General features: G+C 36.3%; 1 protein-coding gene across 1 annotated transcript in view; it reads right to left on the reverse strand.

The window, feature by feature from the left end:
- Nucleotides 1-140: 140 nt before the first annotated feature.
- The window catches only part of LOC119005712 (carcinoembryonic antigen-related cell adhesion molecule 5-like), a 27,532-nt gene continuing 17,159 nt past the window's right edge, over nucleotides 141-10,513 (reverse strand). The window contains exons 11-19 of the mRNA XM_037073579.1: nucleotides 7,571-7,608; nucleotides 5,525-5,656; nucleotides 4,764-5,072; nucleotides 3,693-3,971; nucleotides 3,109-3,369; nucleotides 2,361-2,475; nucleotides 1,661-1,698; nucleotides 1,491-1,563; nucleotides 141-1,358 (exon numbers count right to left, since the gene is read on the reverse strand). Coding sequence (XP_036929474.1) covers nucleotides 1,508-1,563; nucleotides 1,661-1,698; nucleotides 2,361-2,475; nucleotides 3,109-3,369; nucleotides 3,693-3,971; nucleotides 4,764-5,072; nucleotides 5,525-5,656; nucleotides 7,571-7,608 — 1,228 coding nt within the window. The 3' untranslated portion in view covers nucleotides 141-1,358; nucleotides 1,491-1,507. The remainder of the gene's footprint in view (nucleotides 1,359-1,490; nucleotides 1,564-1,660; nucleotides 1,699-2,360; nucleotides 2,476-3,108; nucleotides 3,370-3,692; nucleotides 3,972-4,763; nucleotides 5,073-5,524; nucleotides 5,657-7,570; nucleotides 7,609-10,513) is intronic.

Below are 10,513 nucleotides of genomic sequence, written 5' to 3' on the forward strand. Positions count from 1 at the left end.
TACAAAAGTAATCGATACAGAAAACACATCCATTCCGGCAATCCTTTACTGGCAATGGTCACAGCAGTGAATTTCAATTTGTCCATAAATTTAAATAAAAAAAACAAAGCACAAATTTATTGAAGCATTTCATTATTGTTTGTATTTATTGTTTATTGTGGGGGGTTTTTTTTGCAAGTAAATGAGTCATTTCAAGTAAACAATGACAGGATAAACCTCATTTCAACAGTTATGATTGTTTGCATCTACGCATTATTTCTGTATAGTCAATATTCAATGCTGAAGTTTGATGCTATAAAAGCCCAGGCGAATATAAATATATACCCTTTAGATTAGATATAGACTGAACAATCCAGAAATCAAAAGCAGATTAAGAAATGTTCAAACTCAACTGTTAAGGTGCAATAAAAGCTTGTGTAAACTGTCAACACAGCACTTCTCTAACTGTTGTTTGTTGTTCCTGTGTCCCTCAAACTGCCAAGCTGTGTCTCTCTAGTAACTCCTCCTCTTCTCGTCTCACTCTGGCCCCTCCTGTCGCTGCCTCACACAGATGTAGAATGTCAAAGGTGGTCCACTTACAGATCATCGCTCACTTGTTTTTATCTGCACTTTATTTATCAAATATATTATCATTCTTTTTGCCAGTCTTCTTTGTTTGGCCTGCCCTCCTTCAGTTCAACATGGTGGAGAGGAGGTCATATGGTGCAGGTGACTTGGCAACATCACAGTCCTTAAATATATTTTGTAATCACATTCATCAGAAATGTTGTCATTGTAATCTGTGTATTGTGCGATTTTCTCTGTTCATCTATTGCATCCCATCAGATGTCTTCCAATTTTTCCCTTGCTTTTGGGGGGAGATTTTCCTATTCAAATTTAGGGTCTAAAGACTGATGGTGTAGTATATTATACATATTGTAAAAGCCAGTTGACGCATTGTGAGTGATGATTTTTGTCAAATTTACTTGACTTGAGGAAACATAGTTTCTGAGTTTGCAGCAAAGTGCTCTGATAAACTCACTGTTAACACTGCCTGCTAAAAGGAGAGTGAACATTGGACTTCACGAGGCCATAGATGCTGCAGAGATGACAGTGTTGCTCAGCACTGGGTGGGTAATAAGGAAACTTTTTGCTAAGGCATCAGTCATTTACGCATGATTAGGATGATAACAGGTTATTGCTGCTACATCTGTCATCTTCTTGTGGAGCCCTTCTGCGTCCAATTGGCCAATGAGTCAGTTAACAGTAATCCTGTCACTGATAAGTTTACTGGGTAATCTAAAGATAGAGGAGAAATAGTTGATATTTGCAGTGTCTTCTTTTCTTGGTTCAAGTGAAGGTGTTTATTTTTTGATCGCCTGCAGGACACAGACAGAAACAAGAGATTAAAGTAAAGAATTGCAGTTTCGTTTCAGTATATTCAAACCAAGATGAATCAATTATACAGAAAAAAACAAACTAAATTTAACTGAGGACAGTAACAAACTTACCTTAAAGGGAAAGCACATTAATCAAAATTAGTGTCATACACATCTGAATGGCCATTGTGCACAGATCCTCCTTCTTCAAAAGAAGAAAAAAAAGGTTGAATACATTCAGTAGTTTCTTCTATTTTCTCTGTGTGGTCATATGATAAAAGTAACATCAGGTACATACTGACCTTGTCTCTGAGTTGGGGGTGAAGTTCTGTTTCTGGCTCTAAACATTGGAAATAAATCATTGTTAAAATGTGATAATGTGTTCAGATGCAGAATACCTGTTGTGTTTGTGAGTTGTTTGCAACATAAATGTGATCATAAAGGAAATGTCTGTCTTTTTTTTTTTTCTTGGGATGCAGGAGTATACAATACGTTGTAACACTTGAGCAAAAGCAGCACAGAGGCAAGTGACTTTTTGTAGGTTCAATAAATTACCCTATCCTTACCCACAGTACCCTAATTCTAGTTTCAAGTTCCCCATCTCCTCTTTTCACTTGCCATGTACCACCTCTCATGTGATTTCAGATCCTAACATGCTCTTCAGCAGCTGTTGTTGGGTCCCTCACCTCACTTGACCTTCTGCGCCCCCCAACACACCTTTAAATGGGCCATTCACATTTATTCATCTGTGGTCATCTCTTCCTGCTTCTCAACATCTGCTACTTAGCCTGATCCCTAATTGGAAACACTTATCTACATCTCTTTCCTGTTGGGTATTGACATCTTCCCGTTTCTGACAGTGGCCACAACTAAACTTTTAACATAACTGCCAGGACTTTGAGTTGTGTTTTTGGTTCGAACCTGTTAATTCTGAGCTGTTTAACGTGACTGTGATTGATGTTTGATAAATAGAAAATGGCTCCCTGGTTATAGCTCTCTTACCTTTTTCTAAAGATGTAGTACCCTCCTGCAGCAGCTGCTGCACAGATGAGCAAACATGCGATTACTATTCCAGCGACGCAACCAGCTGAACAGCCTGATGTTTTGTCCGGGATGGCTTAAAAAAAGCGGGATAAGAACATGACTTAATGTAAACAGGCACTGTCTCATAATACCTGTGGATGCAAAACATACAGTAATTTCTCCCTTTATGTGATTTGAGTTGACAGTTACATGACTTTTTATCCTTGCCATGTAATGTGCTTTCTGTTTTTTTTTCTATCCACTTTGAATTAATACTACAAGTTGTAAACACAACATTAAAACCAAAGTTCCTAGACCGCATTTGTTGGCAAACAGTTGACTTGAGTAAATATAGAGTAATGGACCAGTTTCTTGAAACCTGATGAATGCAATCCCAATGTCATCAACTAATGAGAGAAGTGTCTGACTCTTCAGCTGCAAAATATTCCACAACATTCACCAGCTGGTCGCTAACTTTGTCTGTCATTTGGTGCTTTGTGTACAGTGCGTCTTGCTGAAAACTGATGCCTACCAAATGTCACGCAAGAAATGTTTTTGTTGTCTTTTTAAATCTCTTTCTTTTTTTTTTATTAATTGATATCACAGCACACCAATTTAAGTTCCCACCTAAGTGAAACAGATTATGAAAGTGAACACATCCTGCAAGTGTCCAACTTTCTGACCCATGACAGTACCACATACACTCAACCTAATAATTGCAACTTACTCAGTATAGAAACAACTAATGAGGTTTCATATCTCAGAGTTATGCTGTTGAAGGCCTGACAGCTGTAGTTTCCACTCTGACTCATCTGAATGTTCACCAGTTTGAGCTCTGGTCCAGTATCAGTCAAGCTGTCTCCATTTAGAATCCAGGAAAAGAGGGCGGACGGGCTGGAGACAGCCGAGCAGGAAAGAGTGACACTCGAACCTTCCACGTAGAATTCTTGTGATGGAGATATTTTCAAGGTGACATTTTCTGGGCCGTCTACATGTAGACGTAAAGATAATAAAAAGAAAATGTTAACAACATGTAAAATTGCATGAAAATAAAAGATACATGGGATGCAGCTTTATGCATTGTGAGACACTGATGCTGATTCATACACAACTGTGCTATTATATATAAAAAAAGAAACTTCTTCACATTGTTATGCAATAGAACAGCATTGCAATTAAAACTTTATAAATGTGAAATGATTAAATTAACAAGTGGAACAAAAAACAGCAACCAAACACAAAAAGATGTTGATGATGATGTTTGCATGCAGCTGTTGTCAGTTCAAGTGCCGAATATTCAGGTTAACTCACAGATGATGGAGAGGTTTACTGGATCACTGGTACCACTGCTTACGGGATTGGACACGTGACACCTGAATCGTTCCTGGTCATAGCGGGTCACATTGACTATAGTGAGGGTGGAGTTTTCATCAGTGAGCTGCAATCTGTCGCTATCTGTGACCTCCGAGCTGCCGTCCAGCCAGAGGAAAGAGAGAGAGGATCCAGAGGCGGTGCAGGACAGATTGACGGAGCTGCTGAACTCCATCAAGTCTGAGCTGCTGGGAGTTACTATTACACTGGAGACTGGCTCTGTGGAAGAAAAGTGTCTTATTATTGGCATAACATAAGAAAATGAATGCATAAAAACAAATGTCCTGTTTAAATGTTCATGTGTGTCCAGACTGTTGTTTTAAGACATCTGATTTTATTTAATGAACCTATCCATTAACACTGTTTGGTGTGACTGCAGGTCAAGCAAAGCACATCTCACCTGACCTGATTAGAGATGATGGGTGTGGTCCAGGAGGGGATGTTATACTCCCATATATAATCTTCTGTTTTGCTTAGTTACTCATTAACTTTTATATTTGGTCAGCCTTAAATCTACAACATTATCACTGTTCATGCCAAGTTATTAAATATTTTCAGCACTCATCACAAATAATGTGGATTTCTTTGATATTTGTGATTAATTTTGTGAAAATCCTCAAAGTTTCATCTAGAGAGTTTATCTGATCACAGATTTGCTCTTATTTGAAATACAACTACATTAATCTTTTGCATTCCATCATAGGAATTATGATATGTAATAACAGTATGAATTATGATTCATAGTTTGTTTGGGATTGTTTAGGATTTTCAAATGTGTCACATTCAGAAACCAAATATGATTCACTGGTATTGGAGGTTTCATATGAAACATTTATCAAATGGGTATTCCCAATCTGGGAGATGCCTTCAGTGGTTTTCCAGCTGTGAAATTGAAATCTGTGATCTCAACTATTATCAACAACTGATACAGTTCAAAATCTTTGTCAACTGTATTATTAATCTCCTCCATTCAGCACCAGAAGAGATGCAACATATGAAACATTTGCTCACCATAAACTTCCAGTCTGGTGGATCCTTCCACTAATTCTGTCTGTTGTTGAATGACCACTCTGTATTCTCCACTGTCATTAAGAGTCAGACTCCTGAGCTCCAGAGATCCAGTAGCTAAGAAAAGAGTGATCCTGCCTTCATACCCTGGTCCAGTCGAGTTTTCAACACTGGAGGTGATAGCATTGCCCTCAAATGTCCAATGAATAGATGTAAGTTGTTCTGGAGCCAGTGTTGTGGTGAACATCACTGTCCCTCCCACTGTTGCATTTAGAGGACCATCTGGCAACACACCAGCTCCTTTGGTTAAACCTGGAACCAAAGTCACAGGTCTGAGAAACAGTCTTATAATTTGAATAATGATTCAATTTGAAAACATTTCAAAATGGGCTGCTCGGACAATATCCTTAATCAAAATCACTATCACACACATCCACAGGATTTAGTTGTTGAATTTCTTCACTACACTGAAATGGCTTAAGTGTTCTTCAACTCATCGAATAGAAATTAAAATAGAAAATTGACAGGAGCACGTTTTCACAGTTTTACATCAAATATCTCCATCCATTCTGAACTACGTGTCTCTCTGATATAACCAAGAGCAAAAACTGAGTTATTTTCAGTAAAAAAAAATACCAAAGTAAAACTGTAAGGCAGTGTGATCTGACACTGTGTAACATTAATAACTAATGATTAAATTAGAGAATTTACATGAATCAATATTTGCTTTTTTCTGCCATATCAATAATATAATAAGAGCTCACCTGAGACGACTCCCAGGATGATGAACTGTATCACAACCTTTTCCATTTCAAGTCCAGTATCATTAAATATGACAAGAAAAACGATGCTCACACTACTTCGCCGTCTCTTTACTAATTTAAGAATAGTGAATGCTGATTTCAGAGTATGAAGGTTGTATCAGGAAGTACTGTGCAATATCAATCAAATGAGCCACAAAGTCCACCTTGTTGATCATTGACAATATAATCATACGGCAACAATTATATACATAATCAAAGATTTTAAGTAGCCTAAGTCTTGGGAAGGAGTGATATATCTTTTTAAACTCCAAACAGCAGAGGCTTCACAGTTTGACAAGACTAAATATTCAGGGGTTTATTCAAAGTCACTCATATACTTTAGCCATATTGTTACCCATCAATAGGCTATTACAAAAGACAGTTACACACAAGAGTGCAACATCTTGCAGCTTTAGGGCATAAATGCAGATTCAGTGTGTTTTTCTCACCATGCACACAAGTTATAACCAAACATGTAGGTAACTCATGTCTGTACATTTCACAAAGATAAATGACGACTTTACCTTTACCATCTTTATTGCTTTAACATGTAAGAATGTTTTAACGTCTTCTGCTGTCATGGTTTAAATATTTGTTTTTCTTTAAAACGTTGTTGCATTGTGAAAATATTATAAAGGGTTAATAGGAGTTCAGGTTCATTGATTAATACATGAGTAAACATTAAATGTATCAATTCAAGCACACGGTAATATATTTCACTTGTATATACAGCTTTATCTCATATCCACAGTTGCCAGAGTTTGGTTATATAAACATGAGTAAGAAAATAATGTGCCTATATCTGCCGTATTTTATCTATTCATTGCTTTTCTACCTCTGTCTTCATGGCTTTTAACATGAAAGAAAGTTTTACCGTCTTCTGCTGCCATGGTTTAAAATATTGTTAAAATGTTGAAGAGCTACATGGAATTCAGCTTAAAGACAATGAGCAAACCTCAAGCTATTGATGCCTACTATCCGTGTGTTTGTGACCCGAGTCATAGTGCAACATATATTTTTCTAATTCAAGAGTGGAAATCGAATGTATCAATTCAAGCACACAGTAATATGATTCACTTGTATATATTTACTATACATTTCAAAATCTCCTTTCCACAGTTGCCAGTGTTTGGACATCATTTAAAAAACAATTACATATTCAATTGCTGTTAGAATCACACAATATAGACAATATTATCATTCAGGGCTTATTCCAACCAAATATTTCTCCAGTTTCAACACTAAGGTCGGACACAATAAGAGATCAGGAGCATAAAAATAAGATTATGTATACATAGTAGAAAATGCACAGTACAGAAAACATATATATGACAGACAGTTCAATGCTTCAAATGTCACCACTGTGTTATAAAAGTAGAACATGAAATGTTTAACTCAACTGTTTCCATGAAATAAAAGCTAGCGAATGTTTCAGATGAATATATCTTATATTCACAATACATTAAATGTATCAGGGCTTTGAGTGTAAAAACTCAAATTACTGTATCATCACCAACCCTGCAGCTCTACAGAGCTTTTTATCTCCATGTTATGAACCAGACGCTTGTTTATGGTGAAATGTAATTATTATGTTGAAATCCTAAACACATCGGTGTGTCTTCTTATCTTGGTGCAGGTGAAGGTAATGTTATTGTGTGATCGCCTGCAGGACAAAAAAGGATACGAGTGATTCAAGAGCTATTTTGATTTACTGTCTGTTTCATTGAGTGGACAGTTTTTGTGGGATTATAGTACTTTTGATAGATTAAACTTTTGATTGTTCTCATTGCATTTCTACCCTTTCACGTGATCAGAATAATGAGTTAAAAACTTACCTTGAACAGAGTCAAACAGTTGATTTTATAGGTTCCCATACACCATAGAAGTGTCCTCATACACATTTTCTTCGACTTCTAGGCAAAACAATTATAACATCTGATTATTCTCATGTAATTACATGTATACACATGATAGTCTCTAAGATAATTGGATCAAGTAAATACTAACCTTTTGGACCAGATTGTGGTGGAGCTTTGCTGTTGATTCTAAATATAAAAAATAAAGCAATATTTGGTCAGCACCCAGAAGCTACTGAAAATTAAACCAGTAATATATGTAATTCGAGTCCTAACCTGAGATAGTGTCAGGTTTGGTTAAAGTGGAAAAATATGGATAAAGGAGGTGGACCCAAACAGGACAGGAGGCAAGATCAGGGAAAAACAAAACACAAGCTTCATTAACTCAAAGCTGAAGACAAAAATCAAGGAGCATGAAACCAAAGGGGTCCAAAGACCCCAAAAACAAAGTAGCAAAGAAAGCAGCAAGACAAAGTAGCAACAAAACCAGTAAGACAAAGTACAACCAAAAAGCAAAGTTCAAATCGAAAATGCCAAAATGCAAAACTCAAAGTCCAAAAACACATACCAAGGAGAGACTGGAGACAAAAGGAGCTCTGGGAGGACAAGACACAGACAGGAGCATGAACAGGAACAGGAGCATAAACATGAGGCAAGATCTGAGACTGTTTTGATGTATTGTTTGCTTGTGTGCGCTCAACGGTGTGGGACGAGTTAGCGACAGAAAAAATGGCTCTCAATGTACAGTGGATTGTAAAATAAACAGAGAGATAGAGGGAGAGAGACAGATACAGAGAGAGGCAGACAGACAGATACAGACAGACAGATAGAGACAGAAACAGACAGATAGAGATAGAGAGAGAGAGATGTCCTTCAAATTTCTGTAAAGAATATTTTAATAAGATGAAAAAGGCAGAAAGGTGAATATTTGAATAGGTTGAAAAGCTGTAGAGTAAGAGGGATGAAAGAGCTTAAAAAGGTGAAAAAAGACTGGAAAGGCCCAAAAGTTGTAGAGTAAGAGGGCAGAAAGAGCTTTAAAAGGTGGAAAAAGGCAGAAGAGGTGAAAGAATAAAGGCATAAAGAGCTTAAAATGGTTGCACACATGCTGGAGAAGGAGCAGATCCAAAGATGAAAATGTCCCCATAAGGATGAATGGGAAAACGTCTGACAAATCTCCTGCAATCTTTAAAAAAACTGTAATGGTTATGGCCAAAATATGTAAGTATGAAGGACAGGAAGAGGTCTGAAAGAAGGTCTTAAATGTCTGAAGGTCTGAAAGAACTCAAAAAGATGAAAAATGGCTGAAAAGTTTAGAGGTGAAAGGCTAAAAGAGCTTAAAAGGGTGAACGTTTTGATAGCTGAACATAAAATTGAATGTTTTAAAGAGTTGAAAAGGCAGAAAGATGAATATCTGAAAAAGCTGAGAAGGCCGAGAAGCTCTGGAGTAAGGGGGGTGATAAGAGATCAGAAAGTACGTAAAAAGGTCATGTTATTTATATTTCTAGACAGTGCGAAATGAGGGCACAAGGAGTTGGAATGACAGAAAGATGAATGATGATGTTGATGATGATGATGATAACTGTGATGATGATGATGATGATGATGATGATGATGATGATGATAATGATGACTATGATGATGATGATGGTGATAACTGTGATGATGATGACGATGACAATGATAAATTGAAATGATGATGATGATGATAATGATGATGACTGTGATGATGATGATGATGATGATAATGATGACTGTGATGATGATGATGATGATGATGACGATGATAATGATAATGATGAATGTGATGATGATGATGATGATGATGATGATAATGATGACTATGATGATGATGATGATGATAATGATAACTGTGATGATGATGAAGGTGATGATGATGATGATGATAATGGTAATGATGATGATTATGATGATAACTGTGATGATGATGATGATGATGATGATGATGATGATAACTGTAATGATGATGATGATGTTGATGATGATGATGATAACTGTGATGATGATGATGATGATGATGATGATGATGACGATGACAATGATAACTGTAATGATGATGATGATGATGATGTTGATGATGACTGTGATGATGATGATGATGATAATAATAACTGAGATGATGATGACTGTGATGATGATGATGATGATGATGATAATGGTAATGATGATGATGATGAGGATGGTGACTGTGATGATGATGATGATGACTATGATGATGATTATGATGATGATAATGATAACTGTGATGATGATGACTGTGATGATGATGATGATGATGATGAGGATAATGGTAATGATGATGATGATGATAACTGTGGTGATGATGATGACGACGATGACGATGATAACTGTAATGATGATGATGATGATGTTGATGATGATGATGATGATAACTGTGACGATGATGATGATGATGATGACGATGACAATGATAACTGTAATGATGAGGATGAGGATGATGTTGATGATGATGATGATGATAACTGTAATGATGATGATGATGATGATGTTGATGATGATGATGATAACTGTGATGATGATGATGATGATGATGATGATGACTGTGATGATGAATATGATGAAGATGACAATGATAACGGTAATTATGAAGATGATGATAATGATGATGATGATGATGATAAAATGGTAATGATGATGATGGTGATGATGGTGACTGAGATGATGATGATGATGATGATGATGATATTGATGACTATGATGATGATGATGATGATGATAACTGTGATGATGATGATGATGTTGATGATGATGATGATAACTGTGATGATGATGATGACTGTGATGATGACGATGACGATGACAATGATAAATGTAATGATGATGATGTTGATGATGATGATGATGATAACTGTGATGATGATGATGATGATGATAATGATAACTGTAATGATGATAATAATGGTAATGATGATGATGATGATGACAATGAAAGTGTAATGATGATGATGATTATGATAATAATGATGATGATGATGACTGTGATGATGATGATGATAATAATGATGATGATAATGATGACTTTGATGATGATGGTGATGGTGATGATGATAACGAT

This window comes from Acanthopagrus latus, chromosome 17, assembly GCF_904848185.1.
Source record: "Acanthopagrus latus isolate v.2019 chromosome 17, fAcaLat1.1, whole genome shotgun sequence".
NCBI classification, from domain to species: domain Eukaryota; kingdom Metazoa; phylum Chordata; class Actinopteri; order Spariformes; family Sparidae; genus Acanthopagrus; species Acanthopagrus latus.